We start from the raw sequence: 20970 nt of genomic DNA on the forward strand, positions 1-20970 counted from the left end.
GATTGGCTATAATGGACGTCGGTCATGTGTGAGCTCTGTTTTGAGGCGGTGCTGAGGCGGAGACCTGGAAGAGGCGGTGACTTATTCAATTGGGTGCGATAGCTGTCAGGTTAAAATTACTGCTAGTTGATAGGCTATCCGAGATGTCAATGCTTCATGGGCGGGGCTTATCCAGCAGGTTAGTATGTCCTACTACTTAATGGGTTGCGAGGCTTAAAGTTGACGTATTTCGAATTGGAGTTGTCCGGCTTGTTAGAGGGTGTAGTTGTCACCTTCCCGGCCGGCGGTCTTGTCACCGGTCTCACGGCCACCCGGGGCTGCTGGGACCCCGCTGGGAGGTGAGTGCGGACGCTCCTCCGCCCCACACAATGACGCCCGGCCATGTGTGCTGCCTGCTGCACATGTCTCCTTCAGTCAGCGCTGCCCTTGCCGCCTGTGTCAGGGTCATGACTCCTGGAGCTGCACATGGCTGTGTACCGGCTGCGCTGACAGGAGGCTTCATGCTGGGACGTGGCTGCCGGGCGTCTTGTGCCCCACACACTGGCTGTGACTGCTCAGCGCTGGGCACCGGGGGCGCGTGTGCGGGCATCACATTATGTGCACTTCTGTTCTTCATCACTTTTGGAAAGTTTAGTTTTTCTCTTGGTGTCAACTGATATTTGTCCCAATCGTCCATCTTTTTGCAACGTTTCTGGACCCCTCAGTATTGGGCGTCGGAGGACCCCTCAGTATTGGGCGTCGGAGGACCCCTCAGTATTGGGCGTCGGAGGACCCCTCAGTATTGGGCGTCGGAGGACCCCTCAGTATTGGGCGTCGGAGGACCCCTCAGTATTGGGCGTCGGAGGACCCCTCAGTATTGGGCGTCGGAGGACCCCTCAGTATTGGGCGTCGGAGGACCCCTCAGTATTGGGCGTCGGAGGACCCCTCAGTATTGGGCGTCGGAGGACCCCTCAGTATTGGGCGTCGGAGGACCCCTCAGTATTGGGCGTCGGAGGACCCCTCAGTATTGGGCGTCGGAGGACCCCTCAGTATTGGGCGTCGGAGGACCCCTCAGTATTGGGCGTCGGAGGACCCCTCAGTATTGGGCGTCGGAGGACCCCTCAGTATTGGGCGTCGGAGGACCCCTCAGTATTGGGCGTCGGAGGACCCCTCAGTATTGGGCGTCTAGTGCACGTCGGAGGACCCCTCAGTATTGGGCGTCGGAGGACCCCTCAGTATTGGGCGTCGGAGGACCCCTCAGTATTGGGCGTCGGAGGACCCTTCAGTATTGGGCGTCTAGTGCACGTCGGAGGACCCCTCAGTATTGGGTGTCGGAGGACCCTCGGTATTGGGCGTCTAGTGCACGTCGGAGGACCCCTCAGTATTGGGTGTCGGAGTGGAGCGCCCCCAGACACAGGGCCACAAGTTCTCGGTACCGGGCCTCTCTGGTTCGGTTCTGAGCCTGTCACGGTGGCTAGACCCGGTCCGCGACCCTGCTAAGGGGCGTCCAATAAAGGTGGTGCAGTCTGTCAGGGGTTCGTGACGCCACCTGTGGTGTTCGGTCAGGGCGACCGACGCTGCTGTGGGGTTCACTGGGGTGATGGAATGGCAGCTGGATGGTATACCTTCCCACAGGTGAAGTGTGTCCCCAGGGCTTCCCAGTAAGGTGGATGGTGATGGTGTGAGGTGCAGTCAATAACGAGGACACAAGGTTGCAGTCTTTTTACCTCTTTACTGAAGACTTCCGTAAAGGCTGGTCCGATGGGCACTTCCAGAGTTTCCTTCACAGATGGAAATTGTTGCCTACCACTAGCACCTGTGTGTTGTAGTCCTACCCTGCTGAGCATTCGGCATAGTCCTCACAACTGCTGTTCTCGTTTGTCGTTCTCTACAGCTCTCTTTAGTTCCAGATGTTGCTAGTTTCTCGTCCCCCAGATATGTTATGGCTAGGACGCACCCATATGACGGGAAGGCCTGGAGGTCTTCCGGGACCCTAGAGACGCCCCTCTCCCAATGTTGCCCCCTATGTCTTCTTAGGAAATTTAAGGTAGACAGCCAACCTATAATTAACTGTCCTGCGGAGTTCGAAGTAAGGCCTAGAGTCAGTTACTCCCGCGGTGTTCCGGCTACGCGCCTCAGTAGGATGTTGCCTCGGTCTCACGGCACAACTCCTACTGGTACTCCTTTGTGCTTGATCTCGTTTACACTGTTCCACAATATCCTTCCCTTCGTGTCTCTTTCTTAAGATACCGCCGCAAGGTAGTGCAGGCGCGGTTCTGTTCTGTTCGCTAGGTACCCGCCAGGTTCCCACGCCTGATAGGGACCCCCCTGTGTCTTCTCCCTGCAACACCCCCTGCCACGGGATGTTGCCTGAATCCAACCCAGTCAGCTTCTGACTAACTGCCTCCCCAACCCCTAGTTTTACCAGTGTGAGGAGTGGCCCAATAAATAAAGCCTTTTTCTCCCCCTAGTGGCCGGAGTGTGAAGTGTAATGTGTTCTGGGAATACCTGGTCAGGAAAACTCCTTCAGTGCCATCAGACGTACCATCACTCCTTAGTGGCAGAGTGTCATACTGCAACGACCAGATCTCTGGGGCGCTGCAGGAGGACCCCTTGGTATTGGGTGTCGGAGGACCCCTTGGTATTGGGTGTCGGAGGACCCCTTGGTATTGGGTGTCGGAGGACCCCTCGGTATTGGGTGTCGGAGGACCCCTCGGTATTGGGTGTCGGAGGACTCCTCGGTATTGGGCGTCTGCACTATGTGCGAGTCCTGGCACCACAAGTTTGGAGCAGATCTTGCACCGTGCTGTGTTGTCCAGGATCATCAGACGTTGCATTTTGTTTGAGCTGCGGACTTTATTGTACTGTGGAGGTGTCCATGCAGCATTGCCCCTGCGGGCCCACAGTAGAGAATGTATACATGGTGTTTTCTATACGCACAGTAACGTCGCCCTCCCTACATTTATCACCTGACGAAATTGCTGACCTGTGAGGTGAATGCTATTCATTACCCTGTGACCGTGATAGATATGTGGCACCAAGTGATCACTCACTTCTTAAAGAGGTAATGTCACTCCACTCGCTTCCAGATTGGGGGGTGAGGAGGATTTATGACATCACAGCTACAGATATTTGCCAGATATTGTGCACTTGGCCTATTTTAACGGAGATCAATGAACGATACCTGCCGCTCGTGTGCCTGAGCCGCATATGAGATAGATCTGAAGTCATGAGGCCTGTCATGATATGGAAGTGAGCAGAGCTTAAAGGGAATCTGTCACCCCAAAAATGGCCTATAAACTGTGGCTACCGGCATCAGGGGCTTATCTACAGCATTCTGTAATGCTGTAGATAAACCCCCAATATATCCTGATAGATAAAAAAAAAAACCATGTTAGATTATACTGCCACCATCTAGTAGCTATAATAAATGTCTACACATAGTGTGTGTGTGTGTGTGTATATGTCCGGGATTGGCATCTGCACCGTCGCAGCTACAGCCACAAAATTTTGCACAGTCACACGTCTGGCCCCCGAGAGCGTCATAGGCTATGTTGTGAGGTGAAATTTTAACCCTGCGCATTCCAATTCACCAAACAGTTTTGCCCCTATCTACATAATGGGGGAATAAGTGAAAGGAAAAGTGTTGGAGGCAAATTGACAGCTGCCAGATGTGAACAAGGGGGACTTAAAGAATGAGAGCGATTGCGCCAAAGAGTATATACCGTACAGTTGCTAAGGTGGGGCCCCGACATGGGATACTCACCACACACGGGGATATGAACACACACAAAATGCGCCACACACTACCACGTGCTTGAACACATATTACCCTCCGCTCACATTTCACCACACATACACCAACCTCGCCACATAAAAGTCGAAACACAAAAGACGCCGCACAAAAGACGCCACGTGCAAAACTAGGCTCACGCAAAACTCGCTACACGTGCAAAACTCACCTCATGGAAAACTCGCCACACGCAAAACTTGCACACGTGGAAAAATTGCCACATGCACAAAAGTTGCAACACATGCAAAAGTTGCCTCACACAAAACTTGCGCATACTCAAAACGCACCACACATAAAACTCGCCATGCGCAAAACTTGCTGCACCAACCTGTCACATGCAACTCAACACACAAAAAGTTGCTACACGCATGTCGCCACATGCAACTCAACACACACAACTTGACACATGAAACTCGCCCTAAAACACACACAAGTCTGGTATTAGCCTTCAAAAATAAAAATCTGATTAATAACCAGACAAACTACAACAGCAACAACTGTACCATATAGGAAATACGGCAGCTGTCAGTCACATGACCTGTCTATTATGTGTATGTGTGAGCTAATATATACTGCCAGGGGGAGGGCTTCCTGTTGGCTGTGGATTTATCAGGCTGCCAATTTAGCTTACAAATACTGAGGTAAAAATACTGAGCAAATAACGTGTGAACGAGGTCTAATACAGGAGATCACACAGGTATATACTATGTACAGGAGGAGATGACACACAGATATATACTACATACAGGAGGAGATGACACACAGGTACATACTATATACAGGGGAGATGATACACAGGTATATACTATATACAGGAGAAGATGACAAACAGGTGTATACTATATACAGGAGGAGATGACACACATAAATACTATATACAGGGGAGATGATACATAGGTATATACAATATACAGGAGGAGATGACATACAGCAGGTATATACTATATACAGGAGATGACATACAGGTGTATACTATATATAAGGGAGATGACAAACATGTATATACTGAGGTGAAAATGAGGGGTGTGAGGTGAAAATGAGAGGTGTGATGGGAAAATAAGAGAAGTGAGGTGCTATAACTAACCACAGATATTTACTATGCCCAGGCAACGCTGGGCTCTTCAGCTAGTGTGTGTGTATATATATATATATTTTCTCAGAAAAGCCGGTAATTCAAATGCCGGCTTTTGCTATCTCCTTCCCAAACCCGACAGGATATGAGACACGTTTTACATACAGTAAACCTTTTATATCCATTTTTGTTTTTGTTGCATATTCCTCACTACTAATGTTAGTAGTGTGTATGTGCAAAATTTGAGCGCTCTAGCTGGTAAAATAAAGGGTTAAATCGCGGAAAAAACTGATTTGTCTATATCGTATCCTGTAATTGTCTAATGACGACAAATCACCCTAATAATAAAATTTCAATTTCCTGCTGGATAAAAATTAAATAAAAAGTAACCAATCTTTCTCAAATGTTTATTTAAAATACTTAAAATATTTTAATTTGTGTTCACCCCTTTTTAAGATTGCCATCAATGTAATGGTTTTCTGTACAATAATCAGCCTAGATCACCGTACTGGATTTATAATATTAAGGCTGTGTGCACACGATGCAGATTTGGTGCAGAAAAATCTGCTGCAGTTCTGCACTAAATCTGCATCTCCTGGCAGAATCTGCAGGTGCGTTTTTGATGCGTTTTTTTAGCACAAATCTGCACAAAAAACGCATCAAAAACGCACCTGCAGATTTCTATTAAGGAGGGCTGCAGAACTGCACAAAAGAAGTGACAGGCACTTCTTTGAAATCTGCAGCGTTTCTGCGCAGATTTTTCTGCACCATGTGCACAGCTTTTTTTTTTTTCACATTGATTTACATTGTACTGTGATCACAGTGCAGTTCTGCAGCGTTTCTGCTGCAGAAAAATCTGCTGCAGTTCTGCACTAAATCTGCATCGTGTGCACATACCCTAAAAGATGAGACTAGACCATGAATTGCTTCGACTTGTTGGTGGTTGTCTTACATAGTTACATAGTTATTAAGGTTGAAGGAAGACTATAAGTCCATCTAGTTCAACCCATAGCCTAACTTAACATGTTGATCCAGAGGAAGGCAAAAAATACCCATGTGGCAAAGAGTAAGCTCCACCTTGGGGAGAAAAATTCCTTCCCAACTCCACATACGGCAATCAGACATTCTCTGGATCAACGCCCTATCAAGGAATCTAGTGTATATACCCTGTAACATTATACTTTTCCAGAAAGGTATCCAGTCCCCTCTTAAATTTAAGTAACGAATCGCTCATTACAAACATCATACGGCAGAGAGTTCCATAGTCTCACTGCTCTTACAGTAAAGAATCCGCGTCTGTGTGAACTTCATTTTAATCTCTATTTCCATAAATCAATAGTATACGTGAAAAAAAGAAACTAATATATCTTATCAGAGAAGTCGTCTTTCCTTCCCAGAGTTGATTCTTCATTTTCAAAATTCTCATTTTCTGTGTTCAGTGATGCATATGGGGGAGAGAGTAGCTGGAGGCAGAGCTCCTCCCAGCAACATAGAATCTCATCAGCACCAACCGTCGTCTCCTGTCCCAGTATTGTACAATCTGTCTTCACTGAATACAGATTTGAGATGCGAATTGAGAATTTTAAGACTAAATGATCAGTCCTGAAGGAGAAAGAAGTGGATTTCTCTGATAAACTATATTACAAACTTGCTTGAAAAAGAAGTAAAAATGTAAATGACACTTACTGTTTAACGTCGCACTTTGTATACAGTTAATCATTTTATCAAGCTCACTATTTGCTTTGTGGTTATATTTCTTTTTTCCCTCCTATGTTTTAAAATTCAGATTTGAAGAAAGGTATTGTGTTTTTGGTTGTCACTTTTGACTAGAATAATCTTCGAAATGGGCCGCCTTGTACTGGGGTCTCCAGAATTCCCAATTATATATTTCTGATTCTGAGTATAACCATTTTTATTTTTTATTTTTTTGTTTGTTCTTTATATCCCATGTTTCCTATGCTTTAGCTTGTTGTATCTTGTTGTATTGGATGCTTCATGTCATGTTTGTATGTCATATTAGGGCATATTGTCATTATTGAGGTGGGTTTTCCATTAGAGAACCCCTTTTAGGCCAGGATGAAAAGATGCCCTGTATAACATGCCCTACGAGGATGGCAGAGTCTCTGAATGCCAGCTCCTGCAGGGTAAGGCTATGTGCTCACGTCGGGATTCTTTGCAGAAATTTCCTGAATAAAACCGGACTTTTTCCGCAGTAAATCCGCATACATTTTTTGCGCGGATGTTTCGCTTTTTTTTTTTCCCAGAGCTTCCCAATGCATGAAATAGCGGGAAATCCGCAAAAAATGTTCAAAAATTAATGAACATACTGCGTTTTTTACTGCGATACATTTTTTTCGCGGAAAAAAAAGCAACATGTGCACAAAGATTGCGGATTGCATTCTATTAGTAGGGTGCTTAATGGATGCATTTTTTTTTCGCGGTTTCATGGCGTTTTTATAGCAAAAAAAGGCAAAAAATCCGGAACGTGTGCACAAAGCCTTAATATTTAGCTGCGTCTGTCCAGGCAGTCAGATAAGCTTGTTTTAGTTGGGAGCAGCCACATTTTGAAGTGTTATTTCCGATACCCTTTAATGGCAATTTGGATGTTAATGTTCCATAGGCTTCAGGCCATATTGCTCCATCTTCAGTTCAGGTATCCATTGGTAGCGCTGCAGGAACACATTACAGTAGATATAGAAAGTCTGCGCACATGTTAAAATTCCAGACCTTCGGCATGTAAAAAACAAAACAAAAAAAAAAATCATGGCAGAACTTTTCTCACCATTTATGTCACTAATTCAGTTGAAAAATAAACTGAAATCTTTTTGGGTGTAAAAAGAAAAATAACAAAAATGTTTCCATAAATATGCATATCTCTAAGGTAATATTGTGTTGAATACCCTTTGAATTTATTACAAACTCCCCAGAAATCGTGAATGCTGAAATCATGGCCCATCTAGAATCGTCAGTCTTTGCCCACTCGTCCTTGCAGTAGCTCCAAATGTCAGATTGCGAGGCGATCTCCTCGGTACAGCGCCATCTTCAGGTTACCAACAGCTTTTCAGTTTTATTCAGGTCTGGGCTCTTTGGCTGGGTCATTCCAAAACCTTGATCTTCTTTGGCCAAACCATTCTTTTGTTGATTTGGAGGTATGATTAAAGGGAACCTGTCACCTGAATTTGGCGGGACCGGTTTTCGGTCATATGGGCGGAGTTTTTGGGTGTTTGATTCACCCTTTCCTTACCCACTGGCCGCAATATTGGATTGACGTTCATTCTATGTCCTCCGTAGTACACGCCTGCGCAAGGCAATCTTAATTAATGGTGCTATAGAAGTGAGTAAAATAAATAAAAAATACATTTTCACAGGGGTGTGTAGACATTTTATATCCACTGTATACACCAACCTTCTGCACTGCCAGGCTACCAATCTCTGATTTAATAGTTTAAAATATTACATTTTTAGGCTGCCGTCACACTAGCAGTATTTGGTCAGTATTTTACATCAGTATTTGTAAGCCAAAACCAGGAGTGGAACAAACAGAGGAAAAGTATAATAGAAACATACGCACCACTTCTGTATTTATCACCCACTCCTGGTTTTGGCTTACAAATACTGATGTAAAATACTGACCAAATACTGCTAGTGTGAGGGCAGCCTTATATTGCCTTTTTCCTTTTATTCTAGAGATATTTTATTCAAAGTGAGTGTTATGTAGGTTATAATATGGATGTTTATTCATACATTGGCAGGAATTAATATTTGTATGGTCGCACTGCGGTCATTAGGGTCCTTCTTCACTGGTTGTTACTGCAGGCAAGTTTTGATGCCAGAATACCTCTGTCCTATGAGAACATTCCTATGTTTTTTGTTGTGGTAATGGGGCTGCCCTATATAAGGTAAAAATCTGCACACGGGCAGCTATGAGTGTAAAATCCTGAAATAATATACAGTATGTGCTCCGTTCCAGTCCTGCTTCCCTGATACTCCTGGTTTGTCCTCGTTCACATTGGCTGCTCGTCGTGACCTGTATACCCGCGTGACCTCACAAACTTGTGCCGTATACCACCGAGGCCATTGATTGGCTGCAGGCGTCATGTAGGGTATATGGTCTGTGACAGCCAAGGCCAATATCAATAAATGATGAGCAGAGAGTATCGGGGACACTGCGCTGAAATGGCCGGGAGTGAATCGCTGAGCATGCGTTTCGTTACTTTACATATGTTGCTGCCTGTGTGCAACTGTTGCATTTTGTTGGACCCTATTCAAATGAGGTCCTCAGAAACAGTCTTAAGCCTCTCCTTATAGTAAATGTCATTTGTGGCAACTATTGATCATACAATTCCTCATTGAAGCCACCCTCCAGACTTCTCCCTGCTAAGGCTCACCATCAATCCCTCAGTATGTGTTTGGTGGTTAATGGTCGATCTTTTCCCCACTAGTGGATTAGTAAGCTGATAACCATTCTGCTCTTGCTATAATGAAATTTCTGCTTTCCGTGCACTTGACTTCCACAGTGAAGTGTAATAAACTTGTGTTTATACACAGCAGCCAATCAGAGGAGGCATAGCCTGAACCAATGAGACAGGAGGCGTGTCTAAGACTACCTGTAGACCCTGTAGGTAAAGAGTAGTCACAGATCTGCGCTAATATAATAACTGAGCTAAAAAGCAGCCAAGCAGCAGTATCTGACGAAAATACGTAGCAGGCAATCATTAGCTATAGGTTCTGACTTGTTGATTTTTCTTTTTTTTTTTTTTTTTTTTTCTTTTACCTATTACTGTCTTTTTTTTTTGCTTTAAGTCCATATACCCTTTAATAGACATTTCCGGTACCTACATTTTGGAATATTTTGTTGTTGTATTTATTGGTCCCCTAAAAGAAGAATGGACTTCTAATATTTGCAGGAATTTGTTCCCCCGATTTGGATCATATGTTTATCGTCCATAGAATGTTTGGAAGACCCAAATTGTTCCAATCCACATTCTGAAACAGTGATTATTTCAACTATTAGGCGGTTATACTGCGTAATTCCATATAAATGAGGGGTAATTACTCGCCTCTGGTTTCCTCGCAATGTGACGGATGCTTTTGATAACAGATATTGATGGATCTGTTGTCCGGTAATTACAAAACAAAACTTGACCATTTTTCTGAAGCCCATGTTTTATTTTAAAGGGCCGTTCAGTCCTGATTTAAAGCCTGTCTCTTTAGTTTTTACTTCATAAATCAATAGTACATGTGGAAAATAAGCAAATTTGTAATATCTTATCAGAAAAATCTGCTTCTTTCTCTTCCAAAAGTGATCATTATCAAAATTCTCTGTTCTGAGATAAAATCTGAATTCCGTGAAGACACTTTCCCATTACTGAGATAGACTCTTATCGGTAGCAGCCGCCATCTCTTATCTAGCTGAGGAGGGCGGAGCTCTGCTTTTAGCTCCTCCCATCTACATAGAATTGTATCCATAACAGCTGCCATCTCCTATCTCAGTAATTGGAAAGTGTCTTCACGGAATACAGATTTTATCTGACTAGAGAATTTTAATAATGACCAATTTTGTCAGAGAAAGAAGCAGATTTTTCTGATATGTATATTGCAAATTTGCTTATTTTCAGGTGTACTATTGGTTTATGAAGTAAAAATGTAAAACAACGGTTACACTTTACATAATTAAAAAATCGTTAATGGCTATGAAATAAAAACCTAAAGATATGATTGAGGTGTAGACTTCTGGTTTTAATTATAGAGGTGTTTGTTTAAAGAAAAAAAAATACTCCATTAGAAATTTCAGCCTTTTTTTTTAATATACAAGGTCTTTTCACTTTCTCAAGCTCATAAGTAATTGGACAGTTGAGTGATGAGCCAAGCTGATCAGTCAATTGCCTGGCAATGGCCCCGCTGTGGCCCAGTACGGATTGTTGCCTTAGGCTACGGCCCCTCTATAAGCCTTTGGTCAGTATTTTTCCCTCAGTATTTTTAAGCCAAAACCAGGAGTGTGCCAAAAATGCAGAATTGGTGCACGTGTTTTGATGATCCTCACCTGGTTTTGGCTTACAAATACTGAGGAAAAATACTGACAGTGTGACCCTAACCTTATAGTGATGAGCCAACGTGCTGGGATAAGGTGTTATCCGACCATGCTCGTGTGCTGACCGAGTGTCTTCAGCATGCAAGAATAAGATGTTCGACGGTCGCAACACATTCTGGGGATTGCCTGTTTGCTCAACAGTCACAACACGTGCAGGGATTGTCTAACGGCCGCGAGACATGCAGCTGCGGGAACTGGGACATATTTTTCCAGCACGCCGAAGACGCTCGGTTCGCACCCACGCATACTCGGAGAACACCTTATCCCAGCACATTCCCTCATCACCATTTCTTTATTTCATGACGCATTAAAAACATTAAACCTCAACGCAATTTGACAATGTGATAAATCATCACCGGAGAGAAGTTTTTGCCGATGTGCGTGTGTGCCAGACTTCAGTCAGTCATTTGCATCTGATAACTCAACATTCAAAATGTACATCGTGAGTCTATTGGGGTCAGGAACTTAGTGTAATGTAGGTCCCCCATAATAGAAAAGAAATGCGAGAGTGGAGTACTCCGGATAATGCTAACAGAAAGAAGATATGGAATCGCGATAAACCACGGAAGTGAAGTAAAATAACTTTATTGAAAAAGATGCATTAAAATATCAAGCACCAAATGTTTGTGTTATGAGAGCAAAAGGAGGAACAGCCAAGGGATAAGAAACGCTGAGTAAAGATAAATTATATAGGTGTTCAGTACAACATATAATAGAAAAAGTACATACCGTATGTATGGAAGGGAAAATGCTGGTGACAGATATGAGTAAGTTACATTCATAAAGATGGTGTCCTAGTCACACTGAGCAGACGTAACACTGCCTAGATTCCTGTATATTCACCAATAGTTGCTCACAAATTATTAAACACTTCCCTTCTAACCAGAGGGTAAGTACCAATTAACAATATATAATTCACAAACAGTGTGACCAGCAATAAAAGATTGATCTCCACTAGGGTACTTGGTATATAAAATAACAATTTTATTGAAATCCAATATAAAATATGTAAAAATACATTTAACTACATATCAATGAAAGGTGCTAGATCCACAAAAAGAGGAGACTGTACTGCCATAGGCAACCCACAACTAGGATAAGCACCAGCGTGAACAATAGGATAAAGCCATCCCTTTTTATAACCTGAGTCAATGTAAGAGTCCCTTTAGTGTGAGAACTATATAAGGAACGCCTTGTAGAAGTGCATACAGGTGGAGAAATTCCCCCCATTTCCGCATTGACCCTAAGGCCTGGCATAATGGCAATCTAATCCTACGTAATGTATAGACAGTGTGAATATAGGTATAGTACCTTGCTGTGCGTCCTGGATGGGTGCCCTCTGCCATTATGCCAGTCCTTAGGGTCAATGCGGAAATGGGGGAATTTCTCCACCTGTATGCACTTCTACAAGGCGTTCCTTATATAGTTCTCACACTAAAGGGACTCTTACATTGACTCAGGTTATAAGAAGGGATGGCTTTATCCTATTGTTCACGCTGGTGCTTATCCTAGTTGTGGGTTGCCTATGGCAGTACAGTCTCCTCTTTTTGTGGATCTAGCACCTTTCATTGATATGTAGTTAAATGTATTTTTACATATTTTATATTGGATTTCAATAAAATTGTTATTTTATATACCAAGTACCCTAGTGGAGATCAATCTTTTATTGCTGGTCACACTGTTTGTGAATTCTAGATTCCTGTATGTATCCCTGGAGTAACTGTTTGTACCTATGCTGTATGAAGATCTACCACTCCACCGTATGAAGGTAGAATGGAATGCCCCACACAGACCCGACGCGCGTTTCGCTACCGCCTTCACCTGTATAATATATATATATATATACTCGGTGTTTCTTATCCCATATACATAACATCTTTTCACAGAAATCCCCCCCCCCCCCCATTTGTTATTCCTCCTTTTGTTCTCATGACCTACAAATTTGGTACTTGATGATATTCTAATGTTTGTTTGTTTTTTCAGTAAAGCTCTTCATTTCTGTGGTTTATGGCTACTCCATTACTCCTTTCTGTAATCATTTGCCTCTGAGTATTAAACAATTATTTTTATTAGATACATTTTATTGTCCAATCAGTTTTCAGCCTGAGAAAATAGAAGCACCATGTAAAAAATAAAATAAAATAAAAAATATCTTAACTCCTAAACAGTTGATGGAATAGTTTATAAACCCTTTTTTAAACTAATGCTGGAAGTCCACACTTGAATCCCATCTTGGTGGTTCGTCCATTGTTCTGGTACAGATTAATAAAAATCATAATTTGGATTTTTTTTTTTTTTTTTTTAGAGCCCGCTCATTGATTGCTGGTTTCATTATCTAGAAAACATTTTATCTAGTCTTTTCACTTGCTGACCGAACCTGAGACCTTGGAGTTTAAAAAGTGTGGGAGGTTTTTATATTTACAGTTTTCATGCTTTAACTTTGGTGTTTTTTTTTTCTTACTTTTTATTCAGAAGTACCAATTCTTAAAGCACTTAAACTTTTATAGATGCTAATGTGACTTTGAGATTTTTTTTTTTTTTTTAATAATTTTTTTTTACTTTGTTTTAGTTCTTGAACAAGATGTCTTCACAAAGAAACACGAGAGCTAGTGATATCAATCCATGTCTGGAGGTTGGTTGAGATCTTAGTCTTAAAATGTTTATACTTCTGTGACTCGCGTAGTAGTAAATTATCTATATCGCTCCAACGATTAGCATAATCACCTTTTTTACCCCCTGATGGTCTTTTCTGCTCTCCTTAGAAGGGTATCCTGGCTTTGCTCAATTTGATGTTGATGGGTAAGCAGGGTCATTGATGGCACATCTACTGATACTTGGCAGGTATTATGTAACATAGTAACATAGTAACATACATAGTAACATAGTTAGTAAGGCCGAAAAAAGACATTTGTCCATCCAGTTCAGCCTATATTCCATCATAATAAATACCCAGATCTACGTCCTTCTACAGAACCTAATAATTGTATGATACAATATTGTTCTGCTCCAGGAAGACATCCAGGCCTCTCTTGAACCCCTCGACTGAGTTCGCCATCACCACCTCCTCAGGCAAGCAATTCCAGGTTCTCACTGCCCTAACAGTAAAGAATCCTCTTCTATGTTGGTGGAAAAACCTTCTCTCCTCCAGACGCAAAGAATGCCCCCTTGTGCCCGTCACCTTCCTTGGTATAAACAGATCCTCAGCGAGATATTTGTATTGTCCCCTTATATACTTATACATGGTTATTAGATCGCCCCTCAGTCGTCTTTTTTCTAGACTAAATAATCCTAATTTCGCTAATCTATCTGGGTATTGTAGTTCTCCCATCCCCTTTATTAATTTTGTTGCCCTCCTTTGTACTCTCTCTAGTTCCATTATATCCTTCCTGAGCACCGGTGCCCAAAACTGGACACAGTACTCCATGTGCGGTCTAACTAGGGATTTGTACAGAGGCAGTATAATGCTCTCATCATGTGTATCCAGACCTCTTTTAATGCACCCCATGATCCTGTTTGCCTTGGCAGCTGCTGCCTGGCACTGGCTGCTCCAGGTAAGTTTATCATTAACTAGGATCCCCAAGTCCTTCTCCATGTCAGATTTACCCAGTGGTTTCCCGTTCAGTGTGTAATGGTGATATTGATTCCCTCTTCCCATGTGTATAACCTTACATTTATCATTGTTAAACCTCATCTGCCACCTTTCAGCCCTGTCCTAGAATAATAAAGGGGCAAGTACGTGATACCTGCCAGTCGAGTATACCTTGATGTGACGTCACTGGCTGCATCCTGTCCTGTTTTGATGCAAAAGTGAGCGGAACTAGAGTACCCCTTTTAATAACACACGTCTGATTATCGGTGGTCTTTAGAGGAATTTTGCTTTATTTAAAGCCGTAATGAAATATTATGAAAATACAGACCTAAGATAGTAATGGAAACGAGAGCAGACAAGTCCATTTACTGAATGGTTTTGTACCGGAATTAAAGTTACCTTGTGGATAATGAAAGTCTCTCCAATCTATTACAGGAAAGCAATGCGTCATCAAAGTGCATGGATCAAAACGGCTACCAAAGGGAAATGTGTGCTTTATATTTTCACCGATATAAACAGTGCAGGAAGTTTTGGGTAAGTTCAGATGTTTTAAAAGTAAAATAAAATGTATATTATATCATGTCCTGTGGCGTGTAAATAATATATAGAGTGATTTTAAAGGCTTTTAGACAAAATGTGTACTGTATACTTTAGTTGGGGGTTGAAATTGAAATATATAACGATTTTTGTAGCACTTGTCTGTCTTGCAGTATTTCTACAGTGGCTTCATTGGGGCTTCCATCTGATGCACTGCAAAAACAGGATTTGGGTGTAACCCCTGATGGGGCTATTGACTTTAGAGAGGCAGATGAAGTCTTTGTGGTCTTGTCTGCCTCATTAAAGTCAATGGCCCCATCGGAGGTTACACCCGAGTCCTGCTTTTCAGAGCTTCAGATGGAAGCCACACAAACCTACCGATGTGTAGCCCAAACACAATGTGTATCCAGCCATACAAATGCCAAAACATGTCGGTGGAGGTTGTTGTGTATTTGTGAGGCTAGTGGTCTTTTGTGTCACCTTTTTATATGTAGCCACCACCATTTTATTGAATAGGGGTCAGGTACACCCTTCATTTATTGGACCAGGCCTGGCTGATGGCTGCTGCCTTTACTGATCAGTGTGAGATTTCAGCAGCAGCAGAGAGGTTGACAACTTCCTGGTGTCTGGATGGATGCAGTTTGATCACAAACTTTCACAAAGCACTATCCAGCCATGTGGAAATGTAGGCACCCCAGCCTCAATGGGTAATGTACAGATGGTATTGTGAAATTCAGTGATGAATCTGCTTTAGGCCGTGTACCGACGATGAGTTTTTGACAGTGCGTATTTTTGCTGGTCAAAAACGCAGCATCTTACAGTCCCAGCAAAGTGGATGGGATTTAGGGCAGGAGATTTCTATATGTGCTTTTATTAAACTGGCCTGCGGTGTGGGTTTCAAATCTGCAACATGTCACTTTCTCTTGCAGGTACGTTGAGTTTTATCTGCAGATTTTCTCCATAGACTTACATTAGATCCGTAATTCTGATTTAAAAAAAAAAAAAAAAAGCACCCCTGTTTTTAGTGCATGTCTGCCGCAGAAACACATGAAAAATGCATGTAAGCCGCACAAGACTATATCATTAACGTTTTGATGAAGTCAAATATTAGGAAGTATCAAACACAAAGCAGCTTTATTTAAAACACTAGATGGTGGCCCGATTCTAACGTATTGGGTATTCTAGAATATGTAGGTAGTATATAGCACAGGCTACGTACTATATTGCACAGTGACGTAGTAAAGGGGTGTCAAACTGCATTCCTCGAGAGCCTCAGACCATGCGTGTTTTCAAGATTTCCTTTGCATTACACAAGGTGCTGGAATCATTCTGTGCAGGTGATTAAATTATCACCTGTGCTATACAAGGAAATCCTGAAAACATGACCTGTTTGCGGCCCTCGAGGAATGCATTTTGACACCCCTGACGTAGTATATAACACAACCGACGTATATAACAGAGCTACGTAGTATGTAACACAGCGTACGTAGTATATAACATAGCCACGTAGTGTATTGCACAGCTAAGTAGTATATTGGTCAGCCACGTAGTATATAGCAGAGCCACGTATTGTATTGCACAGCTACGTAGTGTATTTAACAGGCACGTAGTATATAACATGGCCACGTAGTGTATTGCACAGCTATGTAGTGTATTGGTCAGCCACGTAGTATATAGCAGAGCCACGTAGTATATAACATAGCCACGTCATATATCGTAGTATATTGCACAGTCGACATAGTATATAACAGAACCGACACAGCCACATAGTATATTGCAGAGCTATGTAGTATATAGCACAGAGCACATAGTATATTGCACAGCCACGTAGTATATTGGACAGTCACGTTGTATATTGCACAGACACTTTGCATATTGCCCAGCTACATCGTATATAGCACAGTGATGTAGTATATAACAGAGCCCACGCAGTATGTAACACAGCCCACGTAGTATATAGCAGTGTGGGCACTATATGCGTGGTTAAAAAAGACTTAAAATAAAAAATAAACATATACTCACCTTCCGAAGAGCCCTTGAAGTCCTGGCGCCTGTGTGCGGAGCACGCATCAGCTTCCGGTCCCAGGGTTGGTATGAGCACAGGACCTGTGGTGACGTCGCTGTCACGTGACCGTGACGTCATGGCAGGTCCTTCTCGCATAGCATCCTTGGTACCGGAACCTGCTGCTTGCACTGCCGAGGACAGCAGGCAACGTCGGAGGGTGAGAATAACCTTTTTTTTTTTTTTTTTTTTTTTTTTTTTTTTTATATATTATTATTTGTAACATTAGAGCGTTTTACTATTGATGCTGCATACGCAGCATCAATAGTAAAATGTTGGTCACACAGGGTTAATAGCAGTGTTAACGGAGTGCATTACACCACGGTCCGTTAACTATGGCATTAACCCTGTGTGAGCGCTCAGCGCTGACTGCAGGGCAGTAAAGCAACGACCATTTTGCTGCCAGACTATGGCCGTCGCTGATTGGTCGTAGGCGTTTTGCTACGACCAATCAGCGACTTGGATTTCCATGACAGACGTTGAATATCCGTGACAGACAAACAGACAGAAAGGCAGACAGACAGACGGAAGTGACCCTTAGACAATTATATAGTAGACTAGATGGTAGCCCGATCCTAACGCATCGGGTATTCTAGAATATGTATGCCTAGTATATAGCACAGCCCATGCAGTACATTGCGCAGCCCATTGCGCAGCCCGCGCAGTACATTGCGCAGCCCGCGCAGTATATTGCCCAGCCCATGTAGTATATTGCACAGCCCACGCAGCTGTAGTACCGTAAAGTGAGAGCACAAACTCCGATGACACACTGACGATAATACTCCCGCAGTGTATCATCGGACGCCCCTGTAGGGCAGTCACATATCCTGATGTGACAGCTCTACACGGGAGATCGTCGTGGGACATGTTATTAAATGGATTACATCGGAACAGTGAGTATTTGTGTTTTGTTTTTATTTATTTTTTTGCAGGAGATGGAGGGCGTTGCAGCAATTAGGAGTATAATAAACATGGCAAACTGTGTTGTTTTATTTCATTAAAATACTGTTATTCTGGCTGTATCTTTATTTACCATATAACTATAGGATTAGTAATAGATAGTTGTCTTATTGACACTTCTCCATTACTAAGCCAGGCTTGATGTCACCTTACAATACAAAGGTGACATCAACCCCACAACTTTTAGCCCCCTTGCCACCGCTACAGGGCATATTGGAAGAGCGAGGCTAAGTGCTGGAATTTTTTGGGTTGCTGAGTGATGATGTTTTTAGCCAGGGGGGCCAATATCCCTGGTCCTTTCCTAGGCTATTAATATCAGCCCGGAGCTGTCTGCATAGCCTTTGCTGATTATTAATTATGGGGGAACCCCACATCATTTTTGGGGTGGCTCCCCTAGTTTAATAGCCAGTTAAGGCTAAATATATAGCTGTGAGCTGATATAGCCTGGAAAGCTCCAAGACCCCAAGTCACTGGCTTTCCCTCTGCTGGTTTTGAAAATTGTGTGGGAGCCCATGCAATTTTTTTTTTTTCCCTTAAACAGATACTGCGTTTAAGGCTGGGGTCACACTTGCAAGAAACTCACACGTGTCTCGCACCTCAATACCCGGCACCTCTTTTTCTATGCACCTGAACGCTCCGGTCCAAGTGCTGGTGGCAGTGGCGGGAATTGATGCAAGAGACTCGTGCGAGTTTCTTGCAAGTGTGACCCCAGCCTTGGGGTATGTTTCTATGGTCAGGAAACGCTGCGACTAGACCGCAGCAAGTCTATACATCTTGCAGAGATGTGGGTATCTGCTGCGTCCAAAGCGCTGTATATCCGGACCGTGGAAGCATACCCTAACACAGATTTTGTGTGTGTGTCTTTATTTAATTTTTTATGCACCATTTTATTATGTTCATTACTAAACATTGTCTGTCTGGGTGAGTGACTGGGGGCCGATGTTTATAGCCTAGGAAGGGGGTAATACCCATGGAGCTTCCCAGGCTATGAATATCCGCTCACAGCTGTATATTTCGCCTTTACTGGCTATTAAAATAGGGGGACCCTAAAAAAATGACATGCGGTCCCCCTATAATTAATAATCAGAAAAGGCTATGCAGACAGCTGTGGGCTGATATTCATAGCCTAGGAAGGGTCCATGGATATTGTAGGAAGGGTCCATGGATATTGCCCACCTTCGACTCCCCCCTGGCTACTAACACCAGCTCACAGCCGCCCCAGAAATGGCGCATCTCTAAGATGTGCCAATTCCGGCACTTAACCTCTCTTCCCACTTGCCCTGTAGCAGTGGCAAGTGGGGTAATAGTTGTGGGGGTTGATGCCACCTTTTGTATTGTAAGATGACATCATGCCCGTCTTGGTAATGGAGAGGTGTCAATAAGACTCCTACACCTATCCATTACTGATCCTATAGTTGTTACAGGTTAAAGACACAGCCAGAATAATTTCTTTTTAATGAAATAAAGCACTAGTTTCCCATCTTTATTGTTACTCCCTGGTCCAATGTAATCCATTTAATAACGAGTGTCCCACGACGATCTCCCCTGTAGATCTGTAATAAAATCTGCAGCGTGTGCACATAGCCTAACCTAAAACCTAACTGGAATAATGATTATTTGCTGATCCTACTGGTTTAGTAAAACAAGAAACCTGGGTATTGTGACTGTGATATAGACCTTAAGTTTCACCATTTACAGGGGCTTCTTTCTCCTCCTGAACAAACACTGACCATCTACAAGTCATGCAGCTTTCATTTAATGGCCTGTCCACACTATCTGACACACAGGGGCCTCAATGATGTTGGATTATCTATAGTACGGTTATACATGGTAGGAGCATTAATCTTTGACATCTTTTATTACAGCACACAATTATGATGAAAAGAAGAGGAGATGGTGTGCGCCCTGCAATGCCCTCTGCCGACGAGAGAAAGCAAATCCTGGCATCTCTGGATCAGCTGCCGTACTGAAGGACCAATTGCCTTTTTATTGCATTTTATTCTATTTTATCTGCTCTTTACAAGACTTATTTTTTTGTATGAGAAGTTATAACGTGCAATTAAAGCACAGTGTACAACATCATTAGGTGTGATTTACATGCTGAACGACGCTTGTATACTTGGCCAACAGATGTTAGTCAGATTTTATTTACAGCTGTATTTATGTGGTGACTTCTCTATAATTATTATAGGTAATAATGCTGAAATATTCCCAAGATATCTGTCTGTGTGTGAGTAGCAGAGATGATGGTTCTAGTAATGACATTTCAGCTTATCCCATTCCTATAACCCAGCAGATGTATTCAGGTTGTGAATTATATTCTATAGGTGGCCCTCTGGGGAAGATTTAGAAAAATCCCCCACAAAAAGTCTTTCTTGTCCCTAGTACCTGACCACAACACAACTGGATTAAAGTCCTCAGAATAAGAGCCCTAATCACACCCTGTGGGTAGAGCCCTCAATCAAGCCACACAGGGCAAGGCTAAAACCTATAGAGCTGTAGTAGAGCTCTCCAGTACTGGAATGCTCTGATGGGGGTAGTAGTTATGGGGGTAGGCTACTCGCCTTGTATAGTGGGAAACTCCCTACCTCTACACTGTTCAGAGTTTATAGTGATTCAGGTTTCAGCTCTTGCTGAAATCTGGGTTAATTGGCAGTCCTCTAGTCTGAATATGTAGAAATGATTAAAAAAAAATGGGGAAATCTAAACGTTCTGCTAAATATCAGGCACCATAAAACAAGAAAAAAAATAAGTTAAATTAAAAATAGGTAACATAGTTCTGTATGGTCCCAATGCTTTCCTTATATCAGTATATACCACAATAAACCTAAAAAGAGGGAATACATAAAATGAAAAACTCCTTTTATAAGGATTGCTTTGCTGTTTA

The 20970-nt window shown here is 42.8% G+C and overlaps 1 protein-coding gene across 1 annotated transcript; it reads left to right on the forward strand.

The window, feature by feature from the left end:
• Positions 1-204: 204 nt before the first annotated feature.
• On the forward strand, positions 205-20165 carry CHCHD7 (coiled-coil-helix-coiled-coil-helix domain containing 7). Its single transcript, XM_069731371.1, has 4 exons — positions 205-338; positions 13505-13567; positions 14960-15058; positions 19949-20165. Exons 2-4 carry the CDS (start codon positions 13517-13519, stop codon positions 20051-20053), a joined length of 255 nt encoding a protein of 84 aa, XP_069587472.1. The 5' UTR covers positions 205-338; positions 13505-13516; the 3' UTR covers positions 20054-20165.
• Positions 20166-20970: the final 805 nt, after the last annotated feature.

Source organism: Ranitomeya imitator, chromosome 6 (assembly GCF_032444005.1).
Source record: "Ranitomeya imitator isolate aRanImi1 chromosome 6, aRanImi1.pri, whole genome shotgun sequence".
NCBI lineage: Eukaryota > Metazoa > Chordata > Amphibia > Anura > Dendrobatidae > Ranitomeya > Ranitomeya imitator.